General features: G+C 37.9%; 1 protein-coding gene across 1 annotated transcript in view; it reads left to right on the top strand.

Moving 5' to 3' along the window:
* The window catches only part of LOC127137624 (uncharacterized), a 35,931-nt gene extending 14,653 nt beyond the window's left edge, over positions 1–21,278 (top strand). The window contains exon 5 of the mRNA XM_051064070.1: positions 21,250–21,278. Coding sequence (XP_050920027.1) covers positions 21,250–21,278 — 29 coding nt within the window. The remainder of the gene's footprint in view (positions 1–21,249) is intronic.
* The last annotated feature ends 4,629 nt before the right edge of the window (positions 21,279–25,907 follow it).

Here is a 25,907-nt window from a genome sequence, read left to right on the forward strand (position 1 = left end):
CATCTGAATATCCAAATTCCTTATGCTTCAAGGCATTTGGTGGTCATGCCATTGGTACATGGACACTATGTCAAAACCCTAATCTTATGATCTCACTTGATGGCTTTATTGATGTACATTATCAGTCAAGTTATTTTTCAAAAGTCCAAGTCATAAAACAAAACAATTTGGAAACCAACTTCAAACCATTTGGTAATCCAATTTAATCCATTTCATGTCATTTTAAACCATTACATGTGATCCTACATGAGAAAATACAAAAATTGACACTTTTTACCAATTGTTGACTTTGGTCAACAATTGACTTTTAGGTCAACTCTTACCAAAGTCAACCCAAGACCCTAATACCCTAAATGTTATCATGATCATCAATACATTTTCCATTTACAAAGAAAATACCCAAAAATGAAGTTTTGACCTATTGTTGACTTTGGTCAACAATTGACTTTTTGGTCAACTTTGACCAAAGTCAACCTCCCCATATTTGACCACCAAAAACCTAACCTAACCTAATTTGCCTTGATTCTTCACCCAATTTCCATGGTGGGTTGTGTCTTCTTTTGGTTGCTTCACTTCCAAGCAAATGGTCTTGTTTCAACATCATGCATACCATGCCTAGTTTGACATGTTGGCTCATCAAATCTTGGTATTGGTCTACCCTGAACTAGGTCCTAATACATCACAATGCAACACCAATGAATCCAGCATTCAATGCTTAATTCAATGCAAGATATAATAGAGAGATTGGTCTTTACCTTGCCTTATTCTCCCTTTGCTTTGCTTGTTGTACCATCATCATCATGCTAAGACAACATACAATAGTCACACAAAATAATATCAAGGCATAACAGCAGCAAACGAATTCAAGGGTGGAAAACACTTAACATGGTTCAATCATGACAGCCCCCTAACATCTCGTAGAACTCCATGTGAGTGGCTACCAAAAACAGCTCAAGTTCATTCCTCTTGCTGCAACAATTACAACCAAGCCTGCAAAAATAGTTGGCAGCATATCTGGTACTTATCCACGCCAGGAGGAAACTTGCTTGCAGCAGTCCATCAACTGAATCAGCATGCACAACTGAGTCCAACTTGTATAAATCCTGTAGGAAAGCCAACTCACAACCAAAAACTAGCCAAATGATGAAGCAAGTAAAACTATGATTTGCAAGGCAACAAAACCAGGAGTCTAAAGTGGTTCTGCTTGACCTGTACCAATCAATAACTCCTAAGCATACTGCCACCTAAGTCATGCTAACCAAACCATAACAACCTTGCACAAAATCTGCAAAACCATTGCTAAACACCATCCTACAGCAATACTGCAGACCAAGGCAAGGGAAATCATGACCAAAACCTACAGGATAAAACACCAAAACCTGTCATCAAGCAATGCATAACAATCAACATGATCACAACTAATTAATTAACCCAGTTTTTAGTGCCAATGCTCATTTGTGGAGGTCCACATTTAATGTTTCCAAGCTAACATCAAAACATGAGCCCAAAATGGAGAAAGGCACACCATGGTCCTAGATAGACATTACCAGCACATACCAACACATACCAACACAAGAAGAGAGTTACCTACATGATGACATTCTCCAACATAGCAAGCACATTATATTCCAGCTGGTGGATGGAAAATACACCTTGTTCTTTGGAAACAACAACTATTAAGCCTCATGCTCAGGATCCATATGACAAAAAGAATAAGTAATAATGCAGACATGACCTGCTACAACATACCTGCATGACGCTTGCTCTAATGCTGACAAGGCAACTGGAAACCAAGTTCAACCTACAGGCCACAAACAGGATTACCACATGATCAAGCACCTTGAGGACAAATTCATGAGCACCACCCTGCACAACCAGAACATGACCATACAAAACTTGTTTCCAACTTAAGCCTACATGTTTGTTACATTACGCCTCAACAAAGTAGCAGACATGATAACTTACCTGGTAGGAGGATTCAACATGGTTCATGCAGGTGCACTACGAGTAACAACCATATGACCAAGTCTGAATCCAAAGCAGATGCATCTCAACAACAGTGCATCCTCACAACAGTGGGCAACACCTTGTTCCAAGCCTGCACCAAAATGCCTCCACTATCAATTATATCCTGTGTCAAGCACATTAGCCTTGTAGCAATCAATCCAAACAAGTGAACAAACCTTGAAATTAAGAGAGGTCCAGGAGAGGTCTTTGGCTCAACCATCCAACTTGCATCAAGAGCATCATTGTCCAAGGAAATGAAAAACCATCTACATACCTGCAACTGGCATCACCAATACCCCATATTAGTTCAAGCATGGCAATGGGTTCTAAACAGATGGTAGTGTAAACCTCCATAAGCCATAATCCACAACAGAATCCATAATAGTGGGCATTATATGACCATAGCCAAGTTTACTACAGCAAGAGAAACAAGTAAACATTGAACCAAAACGCCACATTCATCATTTCAGAAATGCAAACCAAAACAAATTTGCACGTAACAATGACTAGTTACATTTAATTCATTTAGTTAATCCTAATTCTAATGCTACCTGCTACAGCCAGTTGGTGCACCAAAGCTACTAACATGTATTCTTCATTATTCCAAGCCAAGGCCAGGGTCACTTAAACTCAACTTGTAACTTTAATAATAGGTCACTCAAAATAATTTCAACATAACTGCGACTTAACCATAACCTCTAGTGGCCAGTCAAACTTCAAATTCAATTATTCATTAACCAACATCAACTCACATAACTAACTGAGTTTCCCTAACATAACTAACAGAGTTCTCAATTAACTCAGTGAGTTGAGTCCAACTAACTCCAAACCATGTTTAACCAACTCCATACCTAAGTCCAAAGCTAACAATGTCCAAACCTAAAATCTATTTAAGAGATTCACCTCTCTCATTTTTGGGCCTTGGCATTTGAGCAAATTCTCTCTGCAATATCTTCCCTCACCCTCACCAAAGTCCTCTCACCCTCTCACAGAAAATTCATTTATGCTTCACCTTGAAGCTTCAATTTAGCTTGAGCTTAACCACTGCATTGCTCACCATTATCAGTCCATAAGAAGAAGAAGAAGAAGAAAGAGGAAGAAGGATTGTGCAAAACGAGATCAAGAACTCACCTGTTGAAGTTTCCCATCGTCTTCTCTGGTAAGTCCATTCTATCTTCTGTAACATTTTCTTACATCGAGCATACTGGAGTGTAGCATTTAGGCTAGGGAGTCAAAGCCCCATGGTGATAGAGGTTGATTCAGGACAAGCGCAATTTAATTTGACTTTGAGAGGCTAGGGTTCCTCCACTATTTAGGATCGATTCGACCAATCCGAGAACCATTTCCCAAATCCATTCCCATATTTGTGTTTAGCTTATCTTGGTGCATCCAGTGGTGGTAATATCTTAGTGGTAGGCCACTACCGGCACCAGCGACAAACGTCGGCGCAGTGTTTCAAGGCGGACGGACGGTGAAAATAGGGGAGAAGTTAGCGTGCGTTTTGAACTTCATTTTGAATCTGTTGAATTAGACAAGTCAACAGAAGAGAGAAGTTTGGGCTTAACTAGTTTAGGCCCATTGGATTTGCTTTTGACACACCTTGCGCTGCTGATACACCCCCAAAGACTTTGGAAAGAAATGTAATTGGGCTTAACCAAGCTCATTGACATTTTACTTGTTTCACCACACGATTTAAACATACACCCCCATGAACCTTATGCCAAATGTTGTTGGGCTTAACGAAGCCCACACTACAGTTTGATGCCTCTCACCTTGTTTTGGATATGCACCTCTTGGAAACTGAACCATGCGATAATGGGCTTGAGTGCAACCCACATTCCATTTTTCTTCTCACACTGTTTTTGGACATGCACCTCTGTGACAAAAAAAATCTAGATCTGGGCTTGGTCTGAAGCCCACAAGACCATTTCAGTTTTTCACCACCATTTCCAGCTCACACCTCTCCAACCAAATTCATTTCTTTTGTCACTTTTAATTGTTTTTTTTACAATTTTAGACTAATTAGTACAACTTTAGATTAATTAGATTAATTTTGGCAATTAGGAATTAAATCTTGATTTTAGAATTTGTTTAGCACAATATTAGATTAATTCCCTTAGAATTTAATTAGGTTTTTTCATTAGAATTTTAATTAGGAATTTTAATTAGATGGTAATTAGAAACAATTAGTGCTTGGCTTAAATTTAGAATTACACTATTCTTAACATTAGGATTAGAAATCAACTTTAGGTTAGAATCCTTTTTAGGCCATGAATGAAATTAGACATACTTTTGCAATTGACTATTTTACCCTTTTAGGCTTATTTTGGTATTTTTGTGTTAAAATTGCATGCTCCCCTTAGGATTAGAATTCAATAATTTCCCAATAATTGTAGGACTTAACATAAGCCTTTTAATCAATATTTTGACATGCTCCCTTAGGATTTCTAACTTCTAACATAGAATGTTCAATCAAATTCTAATGCATGATCCCTTAGGATAGTTTCCAACAATTACTAACTTCAACTAGATCCTAACTTAGTTCCCCACAAAAATAAAACAAAACCCCTGATTAAATTGATCAAAAGCAATTTTGATTAATTAAATCCTTTGAACTTGTATAATCCCGCAGTCTAAATTGAGTGACCAAAAGACCCTTGGTCACTTAATAAGACTTTTCTTCCAAGTTGTGGAGCTCAAGGCCTCAAGTCAAGATCTTTAATCAACACATCCTCAGTTATATCAAGCAGCAGATTATTCAAGCACATCAAAGGTGGCGTCTTCAACTTATTCAAGCACATCAAAGGTGGCGTCTTCAACACTTGTTAACTCAAAGTTAGAAGAGTGTGACACGAGCCTTAAGCAATAGAGAAGGAGTGGGACTGGAGTCTTTCTACCCCCATTCTGAGTATCTTTGGGTATGGGACGTATGACCCATCGCTCATCGTATTCACCTCTAATCATAGACTTTAGCACAATTCTAATCATACAATTGACAAGTCTATCTTCACAAAGCAAAAACCACAAAAAGAAAGGACTTCAACAACTTATCAATCATGAATCAAGTTATACGATACGAGCCTTAAGTAATGGAGAAGGAGTGGGACTGGAGTATTCCTACCCCTATTCTGAGTATTTTTGGGTATGGGACGTATGACCCAACACTCATCGTATTCACCTCCTTTCATAGACTTTAGTATAATTCGAATCTAACGATTGATAAAGTATTCATCTACCATGCAAGAAACAACTACAAAGACTCTTCTCTCTCCACTTGAAAGTTAGTGTGATTCTCATCATCCAATAACTATCAAGTCTATCCATTATTCATTCCATTCGATTCTCAATCATTCCATTCAAATCATTTCAATCTCAATCATCCATTTCCTCTTGCTTTCAATCAATCTCTTTTCAGTCCTAGTGGGCTGAACTACGAAAGCTCTGATTTCCTTATTGCATTATAAGCGTACGTAGGCAGGAGAACCCAGTTTCTTCGCGAGCTATCTTATTTATCAATTTACTTTATCTATCCAATTATCCATTCACTCCACCAATACCATCTTTTTGAGATCAATCATATTTCTCCTTGGACTCCTTGTCTATCCTTTTAGGACGTCATGATGACAATCCATCTCTTCAATCGAGAGTTGTTTGGCTCTCATCCCAAACATCTAATTCATTCTTATTTGTCTCTCATCCCAAATGTTCAATTCATTCTTGTTTGGCTCTCATCCCAAACATTCAATTCATTCTTGTTTGGCTCTAATCCCAAACATTCAATTCATTCTTATTTGGCTCTCAACCCAAACATTCAATTCAATCTTCTTCAACTAACACGCCAATTTTCTTTTCGATTAAGAGTATATCCTTCTCTTGGATCCAAGATACTATCCTGATTTGATCTCGAACTGTCAATTTCCTAGCAAGTGACACACTACTCCTTGCATTCCAATACTACAATCCTTCCTTGACTTGGTGTTTGTCTTATGAGTCCCTGTTACTTAGACAAATATCTCTCTTTCTATTCTCGTAGTTCCGAACTACGATTGCTCTGACTTTCTCATTACACAATGAGAATACGTAGACATGAGGATGCGAATCCTTGGCGAGCATACTTCTAATTATTTCTCCTTCTCCTTAGGGCATCATTCATATCTTTCACTATCCATTATCTATCTTCTATCATAAATCTTTCACCCAGTGACATACTGTCTCTTTCACATCGAGATACACTTTCTTTGGAATTCCATATACACCCTCTTAGGAAGCCTAACGAACAATCCGCATTTCATACCTATAGTTGTTTGGCTCTCATCCCAAACATTTAATTCCTTCCTTTTTAGCCAAAACCCTACGGTGGCGGCCTGCTAGTCCACGTATTGGTTAACGATGTTTCCCTCTATGGTAGAAATCACATTTCTCTTATGGATTCCAATACCCTTTCACCTTTCGATTTCAAACAATATTTCTTCAGTCACTTAACTCCAGATACCCAATTTTGTGACTTCGGTCACTTCACTCTGTTCACTTCGTGATATACTCATAGTTTACCCTCCTTCACTCCATGTGATATACCAGTTATCTTTGATCCTAATACACTATACCTTTGTGCTCCTTCTTGCGCCTCCTCGTGAACCAAGAGTCGTTTGGCTCTAATTCCAAACACCTAATTCCTCTCTTTTTGGTTGTTCCAATACTGTGATATAAGTGCTCTACGCCCTCACTTGTCGGTTCAAACAACCTGTTTACTCTTGGGTTCACGTTTTCACCCACGTTTGGAGCTCAAATCGCACTATTCTTTGGCTAAAATCATACATTCTATCACACTCCTTTTCACCTCCCACTTCTAGTTCCTTGAACTATGAAGCTCTGAATTCCTCATTGCACTATGAGGATACGTAGGCATGAGGGCCCTAATCCTCACCGAGCACTTTATCTATCTCTCTTCCTTTCCCTCAATTCTTTTGCGAGTAATCTGTAAATAACACCTATTCGAGCGAGAACAATCAAAACGGTTCCCATGGAGCACCATGGATGTTTGGGGTTCTAATACCTCCCCCTTGCATAACCGACTTCCTTACCCAGTATATCTCTTTCTCTCGGGTTTTATCGATGTTTTCCCTTCCCTTTGGGGATAAATAATGTTCGATGGCTACTCTGTTGTATGTTCGAGCGTGCGATACGTTCGGGTATATTTTTGCTAGCTTCAACCTTCTTGTTAACAGATATATCCTCTACATTCTTTGGGAACACCGACCCAAAAATTCGACCACTCTGGGTCACCTTAATAACATCAGATATGCTCACAACAGAACTAGTCGTTGGTAAAGAAACCTCTTGACCATTCTCTAGCATGGTAGCATTGTACTGATATGGGACATCTTTATCGAATGCATACGGGACGGGGCCCACTAACCGTATAACCAACGGCAATACCGATATATTATTGATGTTGTTACTGTTGTTGCTGTCGTAATGGATTACTACTCTCTCAGGAATCTTGAAAATTGGTACTATAACATTCACATCGTCATCTACATGATGGGACTGGACAATCTGAATCAAACCTTCATCTTCTTTTCAACCATACAACCTCTGGGATTGACCCTACAAATAGCATAACCGTCATGATCATGCTCACAATCACTAACCAAACAAATATCCTTGTGCATCGTCACCAAGGACCTTCTAATAAAGAATACATCAAATACCTTGAAATCCCCAAGACATCCGTCCACCATATTAATAGATGAATTTCCATGGGAAGGTAGTGGGTTATCTTTGACGTTCGGTGCACGGTCCTCAAAGGACACCTTTCCACTTTTAACCAGCTTCTGGACTTCATACTTTCGGTGGTAGTAATTCTCGATATCATGACCGGGAGTTCCTTGGTGAAAGGCTTGGCGGAGTTCCGGTTTGTACCACCAGGGAAGTGGTTCAGGGATTTGAGGTGGGTTTCTTGGTTGTAATAGGTTCTTGAGAACCAACGATGGGTACAATTCTACATATGTCATAGGAATTGGGTCGAAAGAGACCTTCTTCCTCTCAAAATTTCGTTGTTGTTGATGATTGTTGGTATTGTAATTGTTGTAAGTGTTTGTTCGTTGTTGTGGCTGTTGTTGTTGATGTTGTTATGGTTGAATTGGTGTTGACTGATTGTTGGAAAATACTGGGATCACAGATGATACTTGATGGTGGTGTTGACAGGGTGGTTGATTTCTTCTCCCATGAGGCTTCCTTTGCCTCCCAATGGATACTGCATTAACTTCACTTTCCTTCTTCTTACCAAAATTGTTTCCATACCTCTTGCTGGATGACACTTCCTCTTTAGATAAATGTCCCTCTCGGACACCTTCTTCTAGCCTCATCCCCATGTTTACCATATCGGTAAAATCAGCGTGGGCACTGACAATCATCCGCTCATAATAAAATGAGCTCAGGGTCTTGAGAAATTTTTTGGTCATCTCCTTCTCTTCCAAAGGAGGGGTAATCTAAGCGGCAAGCTCTCTCCATCTCTGAGCATACTACTTAAACGTATCTTTGTCTTTCTGAGAGAACAACCTCAACTTATCTCTATCTGGTGCCATATCAACATTATATTTGTACTGCTTCACAAATGCTTCGCCCAAATCATTGAATGTGCATATGCTCGCACTATCCAATCCCATGTAACACCTCAAAGCCGCACCGGTCAAACTGTCTTGAAAATAATGGATCAATAACTGATAATTATCGGTTTGAGTAGACATTTTTCTGGCGTACATCACAAGATGACTGGGTGGATAGGTATTCCCCTTGTACTTTCAAATTCAGGCACTTTGAACTTCACCGAGATCTTCACATTTGGAACCAAACAAAGTTCTACAACACTCTTACCAAACAGATCTTTACCCCTCAAAGTCTTCAATTCATTGCGCAACTCAAGGAATTGATCCTTCATCTCATCCATCTTCTCATACACATCAGGGCCCTCAGACGGCTCAGAGTGATAGATGGTTTCTTCAACACAGGGTAGAGTATGCACAACAGGTGGAGGCACAGACATGACCGGGCTAGATGCCATCATGGAAGCGAATGTAGGCGCGAATCCTTCAGGCATGAAATTAGGCGACACTCCCCATGGGAATCCGACAGGCATATTTGGCGCAAAGTGTGCAGCAGTTGCAGGAATGGTAGGTGTAGCAACCTCGGAAATGACAGTCCTCTGAGGAGGAGGAGTTGCAGGTGTTGGAGAAGATTGGCTCTAAGCAGCTAGGACTGACTCCATCATGGAAGTCAGACGGGAAATCTCTTCCATCAAATCTCTGTTCTCTTGCTCTAGATGCTCCATAATCTTTGAGTGATTGGCACGGGTATTGTATCGATGAGTCAGCTTGGCTGAAGCACAAAAGAAATACCAATGAAACATATGGCGAAAGCGAAACCTGTTTATACAAATCATGCATGAAATACAATGCTTGATTTGTTTTCAAGGAACTTACTATATTATTTGCAAATATATATATATATATATATATATATATATATATATATATATATATATATATATATATATATATATATATATATATATATATATATATATATATATTTTAACACTTTGATAAGGCCACAAAAATCTCTTTTATTTATATAATTGAAAGGATTACATTGAGTAAAATTTCAAAAACCAATTGAAAATACAAGAGAAAAGGAGACTAGTCATTCTAAGGATCCCTAGTAACAACATCGGAAGATCTGGCCGCAGGCACGTACTTCCTTCGAATGCGTCGGATCTCAGTCTCAAAAGAAGCTTTCATTTGAGTCTTCTCGAGGACAAGCTGATCAACAATCTTCTTCCAAGTAACGGAAGGTTGAGGCATACCAGAGGAAGATGAAACCTCTAGCTCTCTCTGTCTCTTCGTCACTCGGTCTTCAAGTATCTCAATAAGTGCATCTTTGTCCTTAGACTCAAGCTGCAACTCCTTATGCTTTCAGCTCAAAGCATGGAAACGCTTTTCCCATATATCCTTCTCTTGCTTCAGCTTGGCGAGCGCGTCTTCCGACTCCTCTATATCTTGGTTAGGGAGAGTTAATGGCTCATCCATAACCATAGACATCGGTCTTTCACAGGAATACAACATCTTCAACTCCAAAGCTCTCTTCTCACCCAAAGAGTGTAAGCTTCCAAAGCTACACAATTGCACAGACCAAGCTCGGATCTTCCCTTCCTATGCATATTATGCCAAGCATGCACAATCTTCTGCTTCAAATGTTTGGTATCTTTACCCTCTTGATAGAAAAGACCTTCTAACAAAGTGTTACCAAGTTGTAGACGAGCCAAAGCAGGGTTGTAGTTAATTCCTCCTTGTGTACCAAGAAGAGGCACATTAGAGAATTCACCATAATAATCAATAATATCCAAACTGCTCAATGAAGGATCATACCAAACTATATCTCCTAACAGAGTAGGCACAGGATTCCCAATGAAGAAAATTATAATGGCTTTAACATCAACAAACACGTTAATGTTAGGGAACAAAGCCAAACCATAGATTAGTAGCACAAAGATAACTTCGAAAGAATCCACACTACTGGCTTGAGCAAAGGCAGTAGCTTCCTTGATGAGGAACTCAAAAGTCAACCCAAACAATCCTCATTTCTTCACCCAATGAGCCTCTATCTCAGACTTCTTCAAGTGAAGGGCTTCAGTAATAAGATGAGATCTGGGAATCTCTTCCAATCCACCAAAGGGCACTTCGTTAGAAACAAATATTCCCAAGAGAGGGTCATAAAACTGAGTCAACACACTCAAGAGCCCTTCAACCATATCAGCAGATAAAATTGACAGAAGCTTCCCATGACGTTGTTTGAAGTCCAAGGGATCTAATACAAAAGATGCTAGCTTCCTTAACTCCTTCAAGTCGGGACATATGAAGCTATACTTCTTAGTGTTCCTTCGTCCACAATCCATGGTCTGCAAATATTTGCAAATAAGACCTCAGTTCCTTGAAATTTTCATGTGATGAATGTCATGATGCGCATGAATGCATGAATGCAACAATCACAAATAAGGGATCACACACAAGGCAAACAAACAAAGGTCAAGGGATGAATCAAGTCATTGTCAAGATCAATTATCCATTTTGGTGGATTATGGTGTACACCTTATCAACACCCAAGTTCCATTGATATTGACAACACTTGATTGGATCAACCAGGAATCAAGGGTTTGTTGTGAGTCAAGAGCATGGAGTCTGAGTAAGAACCATCCCAAAGTAGTGAACTAAGGATAAAACCCTGTAGATTATGTTCTAAAAAGTTCCCAGAGTCTTAATTCCATCTATCGGATATTACAGGTTAGGATGACTGACTCATCAACCCATAATATTCTCAAGAGAAACTCGTCTGAGTGTAGTTTTGCGTGACAACTGTTATCAAGTATACACTTGAACAATCTCCGTACTATGTCCTAAATAGGCCAAGAGGGGTTAAATGTTCTACGGTCCTCAGCTTCTCGGACCCCAAATTAGGGATAGTAGTGCCTAACCACAAATAACTTGTGTGACATTCCTAACTCCAAAAGGGTCTCCACTAAGTAGATGAGTCTCAAGCCAACTTGTTAAGGACTACTCCACACAATCCGAACATGACTATACCATCCTCCTATCTTAATTGCACTCAAGTTCGGGTTAGAACTTATCTCACCACTCAGAGATCACCAAGCACAACAAGAAGATTATATCATACAAACAAATATACATACATCAAATATACAATTATATATACACAAAAAAGTAGGCTAAACCCATTGGAGACTACTCCCCAGCAGAGACACCACTTAATTTTTGTAGCGGTAAATTCATGACCATCAAGTTATGGATAAGCAAGACGTCAATAAAACCAGAGTCGCCGCCGCGCTTTTATTGTTTCCAAGGGAAAAAGGGAAGAGTACGAGCAAAACCCAAAAATAAGAAGTTTTCAAATCAAAACTAATAAAATGCCAGAGATTACAAGTAAGGGGGTTGGTTACATAGAGGGAATGTGTTAGCACCCAAAGTGTCCTAGGTACACCTAGGGAGCCCTTTTTTATGTGCATGTGTTTGTGTACAAGTGATGTTTGCAATAAATAGAATGGGGGTATGAGAAAAGAATTCATTAATTATATTTTTGTGTTTGGCAAGACCTTCAGACCACTGCCTACGTGCCAACATAAAAATGAGGGATCAAAACCTCGTAGTTTGTGATACAAATTTCAAAATGAGTGTATTGCTTTTAACAAAATTTAAATTTGAAAGGCACTAAGGCCTGAAATGATTTGAATGTGTTAGTTCTTTTTGGATTTTTTGAAAGTTTAAGTCAAGTATAGTTAAGTTTATTTACAAGTTTGATTTAAGAAAAAAAGTTTGAAATTGCAATGACATAAGGCCAAAGTTTCTAATTTGTAATATGGTCAAAATTTAGAAAACAAACACAAGCAAAGAAGATTTTTAAAAAGGTGGAGAGATTTTGAAATCAGAGAAGATGAAGAGACTAATCCTAAGAAAAAATTAAAAGTTAAGAGTTGAAAAGATATGACCGATGGGTTGTAATCCAGTAGACAAGAATGTCATATAAAAACCCAAAATTCCCTTGGACTTTAGAATCAAGCAATATTAATACACAAGTAGCAAGATGAAGAGAAAGACATCAAATAAAGATAGCCATATCCAAGCTTAGCAACTCCATGTTCTTCTTCAAAATTTCCCATGTATCAGATGATTTCAAAGATGGCATAAGACACAGGTTCATAATAACAGCTTCACAATGATCATGTTGCAGATGAACTCAAATGGATCTTCAATATTGTATCAGATGAATGTTTACTTCACAAGCACTTGGTTTCATGAAAGTTGGCATTGTCCAAGTCCTTTTCATAGGTAGTGTTACCTAAATTTTAAGTCCAATAGTCTCAGATCAAACCAACAGTCCACACAAAATGCTTTTAGGGTTTTTGTTCTTATTATGTACATTAAGGTCAAAAGACCAAACAAACAAACAAGTATACACAAGCACACAATATATCACAAAATAGGGCCCAAATGGGCAAAGTGAAAATGGAATTAAAGTAAACAAATTAAATGTTATGAATAATAGAAAATGAAATAAAAGCTTAAAATTAAAGTTCATAAAATTAAATGACTTGAAATTAAATGTTAATTGTTAGTTGATTAGAAGTTAGTATTGCTTTTGCTTTTATTTTGTTTAAGTCATTCTTTGGAGAACACTCAACCCATTTATCACAAGCATGGGTCCTTGAACTAAGACATCTTCCAAAGGAAGGAAAAAAGGCCAAGTTCCCACATAATACCATGAAAGAGGGGAGACTTACAATCTCACTAACTAGAATGTTATGCCTTTTTGTGTCACAAATTTAGCAATATGTTAAGCGATCGTAACTGGATTTATGTAGAAGACACAATTATTTGAGGTCGGGAAATAGAATTTTGGTGTTATTGCATGTTAGTGACATAGTATAATGGACTATGCTCATGAAACATACCACACGCAAAAAGAATATGCAAAGAGGTGGACCTAATCTCATCCATACTCATGTTGAATTTGCAATCAACTAGTCTTAGGATATAGAGATATCATAGGTCCATGACATGGATGAATAAAGAAGGGGAATGAGATAAAGAGGGAGGGGGGATGGATTGAACACAAATTGGTCAAAGGAGGACTTTTACCAAATTAACCTAAATCCAATGATCTTAACCTAACAAAGTCAAATTAACCTTGACCAAGGCCCAACAACACAAGTCAAAGTCACAAAGTCAATTAAAATGGCTCTACACAATTAATTTGGCATTTAAACAATTAAAAATAATAAAAATATGCATTAAATTAAATAATGGTTGGTTAATTTCCTAAAACCTCATCAAAACACCAAAGAAATGGCCATGAGATTTATGATTGGTCAAACAAGGCCAAAGGACCTTGAAGAAAAAAAATTCATAATTTATGGAAACTTAAAAGTATTTTTAGACAATTAAAAACATTCACAAAATCAACTAAATCATGAAAAATATTAATAATGATCCAAAAAATAATTTTAATTCAGAAAATGAAAGCGGATTTTATTTAATTTTTTGGTGAAACTCTTATATTTTTTGGATCAATATTAAAACTAATATGAATTAATGAAAATAAAGGAAATTAAATGAAATTCAAATATTCAGAAAAATCGTGGACCACTTGATCTCCGTCATTAATTGAGGTGGCAGATCAAGTGGATCCAAATGTGCGTTCCACCATGTACACGAGTCAGTGCGTCACACAAATGGTATTTAAAACTAAAGCTCGTGATTAAAACATAATGGAATGATCATGTGGCTCTGGACAGTCCAGCTCATCACCGGTGCAAAACACCGGTCATCTTCTCAGGCGGCCTTGGGCGGACTGGTCGACTCATCACCATCACAAAAATGAAAAAGAAGGACATGATCTTAAAGTAAAAATGGTACTGATCACGAATCTGACCTCCATTCATCCTAACTCCAAGCATATTGAGAGATACATGGAGTTAAAATTTGAAGTACATAAACTGAGTTGCTTCGATTTGACCTTAAAGCAACTCAATCTTCTTGCCTATATTGGTAGGACTTCAGACAACCAAGGATCCAAGAGAATTGATGAGAATTGAGAGAGAATCAAAGAGAAGAAAAAATCTGGAAAATACCTTCAATCTTATGCAGAACTCGATTGCTCTTTCTTTGATTCTTAGTTGATCTCACTCAGAAAGCTTGGAGAAGTGGTTTAGAATTGAACAAAAGCTTTGGATCCCTGGAGTTTTGAATCTCAAAACAGTGAGATTCAAACTCAATTTTCAAAGAAAATTCTCTGGTTCCTCCTTTCAAATGAGAGGGTTTGACATATTGGAGCAAAGTTGCCGCGCAAGGGTCCTCAATTCTGATGCTAGAGGCCTCTATTTAGAGCGGCAGCTTGTGATATTTGCACCTTGAAATTCAATTTCCAAATTTGGCAATGGATGATGCATGCTTGCATGGGCATGTACATGCCCATGAAGTCACTCAATTAGGTCCATAATCAAGTTTAAATGAGTCTGAAAGTGAATTGGAATGCAAGGCAAATGTGTAGAGCTGTTTGAAGTTTGATCTTTGCCAAATGATGATGCCATGTTCAAGCCATGCACAAACCACTCAAACCTTGTCCAAAATGAATGAAATTGGACTCTTTGGAAAGGTTAGATCAATATGAACAACTCTTATGTTGAACACGTTTTCATTTGAAGCTTGTAGCATGATTAACTTTGAGGTGGAAATTTGGAAATTTAAACATATCAAAAAAATTTCTATGTGTCAAGCCATATGTTCACTTATTCCACCTTGGCTAACTTTTCATGTGAGCTTCAAATGAGAAACGTAACTTCATAAAAGTTGTAGCTATTTCAAAATTGTCACAAATTAGACCTCATTTGGATTTGAGATGAATGACTTATGCATTTTTGAAGTTGAGGAAAATCACTTGTTCAATGGTATTGTTCCAAAATGACCTATAATGTATCCTCATATCACATGCTCATAAAAGTTGAATTAACTCTTCCTAGAAACATAAGTGTTGAAGTAGACACCTTGAATTTGATTGTGAAACTTGGAAATATTTCATCTTATAAAAATTGAGCAAGTTATGGCCTTGGGAAGTTGACCTCCAAATTAGGGTTTAGACAAAATGACCTATAATCGTTCACCATAAAAAATGACTTTCCAAGAAAAACTAGCTCTGGACCTAAACATGAAAGTTGTTTGGAATGTCATTTGGAGTAACTTTTATCTTGGAATAATTCTCATATGACAAAAATTGTAGGATATAGGGTCTAGGGGACCCCAAATTTGATCAGATGAATTCCTCTTGTCAACCACCATCAACCAACTTGCTAGCTTGCAATTCTCTTGACTTTTGGGACTCATGGGAGACATATATGCATAGGATGATGAAATTTGGAGTATCCCTTGAAATATTTGATCAATTATTAAAGAAGCTTATTGAAGAAGTTACTCAAGATACCTAGATAAACTAGGGTTTCCAAGGCAAACCAATTCCAAACACTTGAAGGATTCTTGACCACGATACTACGTAAAGATCATAGGGACTCATATATGATGCCTAGAGCCATTATGGATCATTTTTTTGTTGAGCTCTTAGCGATGACGGTCTTAAACCCTAAATGTGAACTTGATGAATCAAAGGTGATCATGTGCCCTACCTACAAAAGAGGTAGGCAAATGCAAAGACATATTTTTGGTATTTTGGTTAGTTGATGATAAAATAACAAGTATGATACAATCACATAGTGCTTGGTGATCTCTCCCAATACAAACCCAATGAATGAGGGGTAAGGAGGATGCCAAGGTATGATCCCAATGCTAATGCATATGATGAGGTAGCATGAGGGATCTTAGAGTCAAAATTAGGGTCTTACAGTTAGTCAAATAATTGTAATCTCTATCCGCCTAAACATAATTAAGTCGAATCATAAGAATTGAAAAGGGGGATGGTTTTGAGCCTTCAACTCCTCTCCTCGATTATTTTAATAGGAGTTCTCCTACTCGGTTAGTCAAACAATTGTCATCTATCTAAAAAACCTCTAAACATGATTAAATCAGTCATTTTCATAATAGACTGAACAAAAAGGGAGATGGTCTTGAGCGTTCGATTCCTCTCCTCAAATATTTGGATATGAGTTGTCTTACTTAGTCATTCAAATATTTTTCGCTTATTCTAAAATACATCAACCATACATAAACTTATTTTCACAATCACTAGGATGAAAAAGAAAGTGGTCTAGAGTCTTCTATTCCCTTTCCCGATTATTAGGATACGAGTTTCCTTACTCGACTATCCGAGTATTCATCGTCGAGTCAAAACACATTAACTTTTATCAAAATATTTTCATAATCAATTACGGATGAAAAAGAAAGTGGTGTAGAGCCTTCTATTCTCTTTCCCGACTATTAGGATACGAGTTGTCTTACTCGACTATCCGAGTATTCGTCATCCATTTAAAACTTCTTAACATTATCAAATTCTTTCGCAATTAAGGATGAAAAGGGAGATAGTTTAGAGCTTTTGATTCCTCTCCTCGACTATTAGGATACGAGTTGTCTTACTCGACTATCCGAGTAATTGTCATCCAACAAAATGTCTCAACACATAAAATCTATCTTTTCTCGCCCACGTGCGATCGAAACCAATCAAACAAAACATCAAACATATTAACTCAACTTGTCACCCCCGTGTGATCAAAATCTTTTCAGAAAGAACAATGTTTAATCCTTTCTAATGCGCACAACAAACTAGTGCTTAAGCCTCCGCCGAGAGTAGACAAGCCAACGTTTAGCCTTTAGAACGCAATCTAAACAACCGTAGTTCCCCGAACTACGAATGCTTTGATTTCCTTATTGCACCATATGAAGGAGAAGGGCGATCCAAAATGCAACGGAATTTAAAAAAATTATCCTTTAGTGATCCTTATGAATGGACATGATCAGTGATAGAATCGTTACCTCTTGTGATGATTGAAACCTTTGATGTAGATCTACGGAGGGATCACGAACGTTGAACGATGAAAACGCCTCTACTCAGTCCACACGAACGGATTCCTTCAATCTTAGTGCTAGCTACTACGAATGAAGGCTTTGAGTGTGTGAGAGAGAGAGAAACGAAATTGCAACTTCACAAATGCTTTTGCACAAGGGTTCTATTTATAGAACCACTTGTTTGGGCTGCAAGCTAAAAGGCCCACTTAAGTGTATGTGTCCGATATCTTATAATATGCCAAAATCACTTAAGCGCGTGGTACCTTACCATATTTCGTATTCTACTTAAGTACATTGTACCTTACGATGTCCTATAATTCACTTAACTGCACCGTACCTTACGGTGTTTCTTAGTTACTCTATCTCTCATCAATCCGTCATTTTGTGTGTGACCCTGTAGGTTTTCGTGGCATTGGCAATTATATTAAATGACGTATTTAACATAATAAACAGTGAGCGGTATCTAGCAACACATCACTGCTACCCAAGACACTAAAATGTCATGTGATCTGACAAATCCTTCTGTGATAATACTTATGTGTACAATTACCCTTTTGCCGTTATGTCTATATTGAACACAGGGCATAGACCGTGTCATCCTTCTCCAGTTCAATATTGGACCCATAGACATTTATCCTGTTACGCGGGATGGGAAAATTCCATCTAGGTCACTCATGTCCCTTAGCATGCTTCCTGGAGTACCCATTCATTGTCTTTATGGTCATCCAGTTACGGACAATGTTTGATCAGCAATAAGGCACTCGACTCTACATCTAGGGTCCATAGTGGTTTCAGGTCGAAGGGTGGTATACACCATTATCACCATGAGAATAACTTATGACACTTTGCATAACATTCTATATAGTATTCTCATAGCGGGTCAATCCAGTATAAATATTACTCTTCATATTCATACATATGTTTAAGACTTGATAACTCCTTATCCATGACCCATGAGATGTGATCATCAGTCTATATACATAATAGTCTTAATGCTTTAATGTTATCCCACTTCACAATAAGGCTCGACTACAAATACTTTAAGAATAGTGTCCTTATGTTTAATATGATCTCATGATTAAGTCACACTTGATACATTAAACGGACTAGCTATTCTAGGGACTTTATTAAACAACCATAATAAAGAAAAAGCGTTTTATTATTAATAAATAATTCGATACAAGTACCAAAAGTATTGGCCTTTAGGGCTTACACCAACACTATAAGGATACGTAGGCACGAGATTGCAAGGTCTTGGTGAGCACACTAATGAAAAACCTCCCTTTTCCCCCTTTCTGAGGTTTCCATCCATCTCTATTTATCCTTTATTCATTCTAAGAAAACAAACAACATTTAACTAACATTCAAACCGCAAATTAAACTAAAAGGTTCCCGTTGAGTACAACGGACGTGAGGGGTGCTAATACCTTCCCCTTTCGTAATCGACTCCCGAACCCGAATATGGTTGCAACGACCATTATTCAATTTTCTAAAGGTTTTATCGATATTTTCCTATTCCTTCATTTGTATAAATAAAGTTCGGTGGCGACTCTGTTCGAACTAAATATTTCCCGCGACCATCGCGAGGAATCGTATTTTTCGAGTTGCGACACTTGGTATACGTGAGGGAGAACCTTTTTATCAAAAGCTCTCTTGAGGCATGTTTGGTACAGTTGACCATGGTAGACGGCCGTCAAACGCTTCTCTTTAACGAGGTTTGCACCCATTAGAGAGGGAATGTCAACTTCAATAGGAAAAACAACCTTCATCCCATATACAAGTGAATAAGGAGTTTCCCTGGTAGAAGTGTGCACAGAAGTTCTATAGCCATGCAAAGAAAAATAAAGCATCTTATGTTAGTCCTGATACGTATTGATCATCTTCTGGATGATTATTTTGATATGCTTCTACTTTGACGGTGCCATTCATCTTGCGCTGGTATTGTGAAAAGTTGTGATGCTCATTCTTGATTTCTTAGCACAACTACTCATCATTTTGTTGTTGAGGTTACTAGCATTGTCAGTAATAATCTTTCTAGGAACACCGTAGCGATAAATTATTTCTTTCTTTATGAATCGGGTAACCAGTTATCTCTGTCACATGCACATAAGAAACAACTTCAACCCATTTTGTGAAGTAGTCAATGGAAACTAGGATGAAATAATGATCGTTAGAAGCCTTCGGTTCGATCATGCTAATCATGTCAATACCCCACATGGAGAAAGGCCAAGGATAGGTCATAATGTTAAATGGAGTCGGAGGAATATGGATCTTATATCCAAATATGTGACATTTGTGACATCTTTTGACAAAGTTTTAACAATCGACCTCCTCGGTTGTCTAATAGTAACCTGACCGAAGATCATCTTTGTCATGGCAGGCCTCTTAGCATGTATGCCTTCACAACCCTCTTAGATGGACCTTGTGATCATGTTTGCTTCTTATCAATCCACGAATCTGAGCAACACAAAATCATAATTCCTCTTGTACAACACATCCCCATTCAGGAAGAACTTAGCAAAAAATCTTCTCAAAGCCTTTTTATAAGTGATGGATGTTTCCTCGGGATACTCTTGTTTTTACAATGATCTCTTAATTTCTAGACAGTGCGTCAGTTCATCCATGTGGTCAATGTCGATGAAAGGTGCTTTGTTCTTCCAATTGACTTTAAACATGGATGCCAGAGTAGCTAGAACATCAGCTAACTAATTCTCTTCCCTTGGGATGTAATGAAAAGTGATTTCATCAAAATTTGGAATCAGCTTCACCATGTGCTCTCTATATGCAATCAACTTCTTATCTCAAGTTTCCCAATCTCCTAGAACATGACTGATCACTAAAGTAAAGTCCTCATTCGCTTCAAGAATCTTGATTCTTAAGTCAATTGTTGCTTCAATACCGTAGATACATGCCGCATATTCTTCCATATTGTTGGTGCACTCAAAGCATAATCTAGCGGGGAATTGAATGTGAAAACCAATCGGAGATGTGATACTTTCTCCAATCCCATGACCTTTTTCATTATAGGCACCGTCGAACACGAGCGTCCATTGGGATCATGGTTCGGGTCCTTCGTCAGGGCCTGGGATATTGCAATCTCGAATGAACATGATGTCCTCATCAAGGAATTCAAATTTCATCGATTGGTAACCCTCCACGGGTTGATGGGCAAGGTAGTCAAACAAGAGGCTCCCCTTGATAACTTTATGTGTTACATATTGGATGTTGGACTCAGTTAACAACATTTACGACCAGGCAATCCTTCCATTATAGCGGGCTTTTCAAAAATGTACTTTATTGGATCCATTTTAGATATCAACAAAGTTGTATGGAAAATCATATAATATTTTAGGCGTCGAGCCTCTCAAGATAAGGCATAACAAGTCTTCTCCAATAGTGAGTATATGGTCTCACACTTGAGGAACTTCTTACTTAAGTAGTAAATTACATGCTCTTTTCGGCCTGTGTCATCATGTTTACCCAATACACAACCCATTGATTCATCTAACACGGTAAGATATATGATTAGTGGCCTACCAGGAACATGTGGTTTTGTGATCGGTAGTTCTTGAAAGTACTATTTTATTTTTTCAAATGCCTCTTGACAATAATTGTTCCACACGATTTCTTTATTCTTTCTTAACAATTGAAAATTGGTTCACAGGTAACCGTCAAATGCGAGATGATCCTTGAAATGTAATTAAGCCGTCCAAGGAAGCCTCATACTTCTTTTTTTGTTTTGGGAGTTGGCATGTCTTGAATGACTATGACTTTGTCAAGATCAATTTCAATACCCTTCTTAATCACAATGAACCCCAACAGCTTGCTGGATCGGCCCCCAAAGGCGCACTTTGCAGGATTAAACCTTAGCTTGAATTTCCATAGTCTGGAAAACAGATTTCTCGAATGGTCCAAGTGGTCGTCTTCAGCCTTGGATTTAGGAATCATATCGTCTACATAAACTTCAATCTCTTTGTGGATCATGTCGTGAAAGAGAGTCATCATAGCATGCTGACATGTTTCCCATTCATTCTTCAAACCAAATGGCATGACTTTGTGGCAGTAGGTTCCCCAAGGTGTAATGAAATTCATCTTCTCTATGTCATCTAGAGCCATCTTTATTTGATTGTACCATGAGTGTTAAGTAGTGTTATCTACCAGAATATCAGTATGAGGCAAAGGAAATCCATCCTCTGGACTCACTTTGTTAAGAGCTCGGTAATCCACACACATCCTAACCTTCCCATCTTTCTTCAGAACCTGAACGATATTAAATAATATATTAGAATCCAATATCAAACTACTTTTTAACCTCTTCTCGAATCTTCATTGCCATGTCAGGTCTATTTCTACAAAGATTATGTTTAACTAGAGGACCTTAGGGCTTGAGCAGTAAGCGGTGTTCAACAATATTGGTATCCAACCAAGGCATATCTTGATAATACAAGGGGAAGACATTAACATACTCACAAAGTAGCATGACCAAATCACTGTGTACATCGGAACCCAGATTGACCTATCTTGACTTCCCTTTTGATTTCACTAGAACCCATATTTATCACTTCTATCGGCACTGGAACCCAACAAGAGAGAGGGTCTCTCTCAAGAGCCTCCCTATCACTTTCTACTGAGGACAACACTGCAGTTGTTGATTAGCTTTGATTAACAGTGGAAAGGAACCTCAGTTATCCCTTCCTCTATCTTCAGATATCCAAAGGGTGATAACTCCCTGATCGCAAAATTCTTTTCACCACACACAATCACAAGCTTGTCTCTAACCATGAATTTTAATTTCTGTTGCAAAGTGGATTTTTCTGCATCGATATCATGAATCCAATGCCTCCCCAATAAGAAGCTGTAAGGAGGATGAGTGTCCATTACTTGAAAAGTAATAATGGAGTGGTGAGGACCCACACAAATTGACAAATCCACCTCTCCAATGACTTCCCTCCTTAATCTATCAAAAGCTCATACAATTAGTGTAGTAGCTCGCATCTATGGTCCTTCAATCTACAATTAACTCAATGTGCTCTTTGGAAAGACATTGAGTGAAGATCTCATATTAACCAGGACACTAGATTCTAAAGTTTCTTCACAAGTAACATAAATGTGCAAAGCCTTGTTGTGATTGTGCCCCTCAACAGTAAATTATGCTTAATTGAAACTCATGTACCGACTTACAATGATATTATCCACTACATTTTCAAATTAGTCAACTGTAATGTCTTGCATGATATGAGCAGTGTTGAGAACATTCAACAGAGCCTTGCGATGAGCCTCTGAACTGAGTAACAATTATAAGATTGAAATCTTGGAAGGAGTTTCACCCAGCTGGTCAACAATCTTGAAATCACTCTTCTTAATCATCTTAGAAAACTCTTCTCCCTATTTTGTAATAATGAGCTTATATTTCTCTTTGGCTACATCTTTGCCCTTAGAAGTGGCTGCTTAAGCTCTGCTGCTGGAAGTACCCTTTGAGATGGCGGAACTAGGTGTCTCAACTGGAACAGTGGAAACCTACACAGACGCCCTTGCCTAAGGAGGAGGAGTAGGAACCACCACTGGTGTTGGGATGACTTTAGTAGTATACTTCGATGCAAACACATAATTGTTGCGGTTCATTCCACCTATACTAGCTATGTTGAAAATTTCTGCATCAGAAAATAGGATCTCTTTTCCACCAATAGAGATAGTTGCATCATATTTCCAGGGCACTACCTTGGAATCTTGGTAACGAAAAGGAGTGGGAACACGGATATTGATGGGTTTCATTATCTTCATTGAAGCCTCAATATTCTTCTTGTGTTACATAATCTCGATTGGCTTAATGACATAAACTTATTTTCTAGCTCTAGCTCTTGCAAATTGTAAGACCCCCTAATTCATCAAATCTTTGACACAACCCTTGATTATTTCACATCTATTTGGCTCGACCTTACATACATCACAATTGTCATGAACACAAATCAAAACATAATGCTTATATAAATTTTTTAATGTTCTTATTCGCACCTTCAACAACCCCATCCATCTTAGGTCTGTAAGGAGAAGAGTTGTGATGTTCAATCTTGAAGTCGTCACAAAGCTCTTTCATCATCTTATTATTCCAGGCTCTGGCCCTTCATCAGGCAACGGTTCATCACAAACTTTAGCTTTTAAGTACATGACATCTTCATCAGGGAAGTCAAACCTGATGGATTGATAATCATCGATCGACTGGTGAGCCAAATGATCTACAAGAATACTCCCTTTAATCACTTTCTGAGTACAGTACTCAATATCATATTCAGACAATAACATCTGCCAACGAGCTATCCTTCCAGTCAAAGTAGGCTTTTCAAAAATATACTTGATTGGATCCATTTTCGATATCAACCAAGTGGTATGATTGATCATATACTGGCGTAAACATTTGGCAACCCAAGTTAAAGTACAATAAGTCTTCTCAAGCATAGGATACCAAGATTCATAGTCTGTAAACTTCTTACTCAAATAGTAGATGGCATTCTTCTGTCTACCAGTTTCATCTTGTTGTCCAAGCACACAGCCCATGGACTCGTCTAACATATTCAAATACATGATTAAAGGTCTTCCTTACACTGGAGGAGACAATATATGAGGTTCAAGAAAATACTCCTTGATGTTGTCAAAAGCTTTCTGGAAGTCCTCTGTCCAAACACAACCATGATCCTTGTGGAGAAGCTTGAATCTTGGCCCACATGTGGCAATCATTTTAGATATGAATTTGGATATGTAATTCAGACGCCCGAGGAACCCTCTTACATGCTTTTCTGTCTTTGGTGCAGGTATATCTTGAATAGATATGACTTTATCAGGATCTACTTTAATACCTTTCTAGATGACAATGAAACCTATTAGCTTTCCTGAACGGATAATGAAAGTACATTTATTACAATTCAACCGGAGTTTAAGCATTCTCAACCGCTGAAACAACTTCAACAAATACTCAACATGGTATTCTTCAGTCTTCAACTTAGAAATAATATCATCAAGATAGACTTCTACTTTATTACGCATCATGTCATGGAAAAGAGTTGTCATGGCTCTCTGGTACGTTGCACCAGCATTCTTTAAATCGAAATGCATCACTCTATAACAGAATGTTCCCTAAGGTGTAATAAATGTTGTTTTTTCCATGTCCTCGGGCGCCATCTTGATCCGATTATAATTAGGGAACCCATCCATAAAGGAGAAGACATTGAACTTAGTTGTATTATCTACCAACATGTCAATGTGTGGTAGAGGAAAATCATCTTTCGGACTAGCTTTGCTCAAGTCTCTGTAATCAATACACATCCGAACTTTACCATCATTCTTGGGAATAGGTAAAATGTTATCCATCCATTTAGGGTATTCAGCAGTAATAAGGAATCCAACATCAATCTGCTTTTGCACCTCCTCTTTAATCTTGATAGCCATATCAAGGTAACTCTTTCTCGACTTCTACTTAACCGACAAACATTATGGCTTCAACGGTAATCGATGCTCTACAATATCAGAATCGAGACCTGGAATATCTCGATAATACCAAGCAAACACATTCACATATTCTCTAATAAGCTCTACCATCCTCTTCTTAACATCTGGACAAAGCAGTGCCCCAGTCTTGACCTATTTCTTGTTATCTTCGGAACCCAAATTAATCACTTCCAACGGCTCTTTACGAGGTTGAATGGTATTTTCTTAGTGCTCAAGCAACTGAGAAATCTCATCAGGAATCTCTTCATCATCCTCTTCTTCCATTTCGAACACAAGGTATTCAATGTTGGGAAAGGGCATAAGGTCATTGTTTTCAATGGGTTTAACAATTAATCTGCACGATGATTTTATGCTTGATTTTAGAATATGAACAAATAAACACACATTGTGATGAAGATATAAAAGCGATTATTATCTTGTTCTTTATGTTACCACTTTTTCCAGAAAAATATAAAAGGAGAAACATAATATGGATAAACGAAATAACATTTTATTGATGATAATGAAATTTGAAACAAAGCCCACATAGATTCACTTTCACCTTGGGCATAGCGAAAGGATTTTGAAAATAACAAAAAGACATATTACTTATATAAGTGAATAACAGAAGGAGCATCAACAACAATCCAGTTTTGGCACATCGATCCACGTATCACAAAGTGCAGCACTGCTTGCTCTTCAACATCTTCTAACATTACAGCAGTAGATTGATCTCTAGAATGAATAAAGCCAGCATTGGGAAACACTTCTTGGATTCGCTTTAGATCTCTTTGGGTTACACCAGGTGAAAAACTCAAACTAACTTTGTTCTTGTTCTCTGCA

This window comes from Lathyrus oleraceus, chromosome 4, assembly GCF_024323335.1.
Source record: "Lathyrus oleraceus cultivar Zhongwan6 chromosome 4, CAAS_Psat_ZW6_1.0, whole genome shotgun sequence".
Lineage (NCBI taxonomy): Eukaryota > Viridiplantae > Streptophyta > Magnoliopsida > Fabales > Fabaceae > Lathyrus > Lathyrus oleraceus.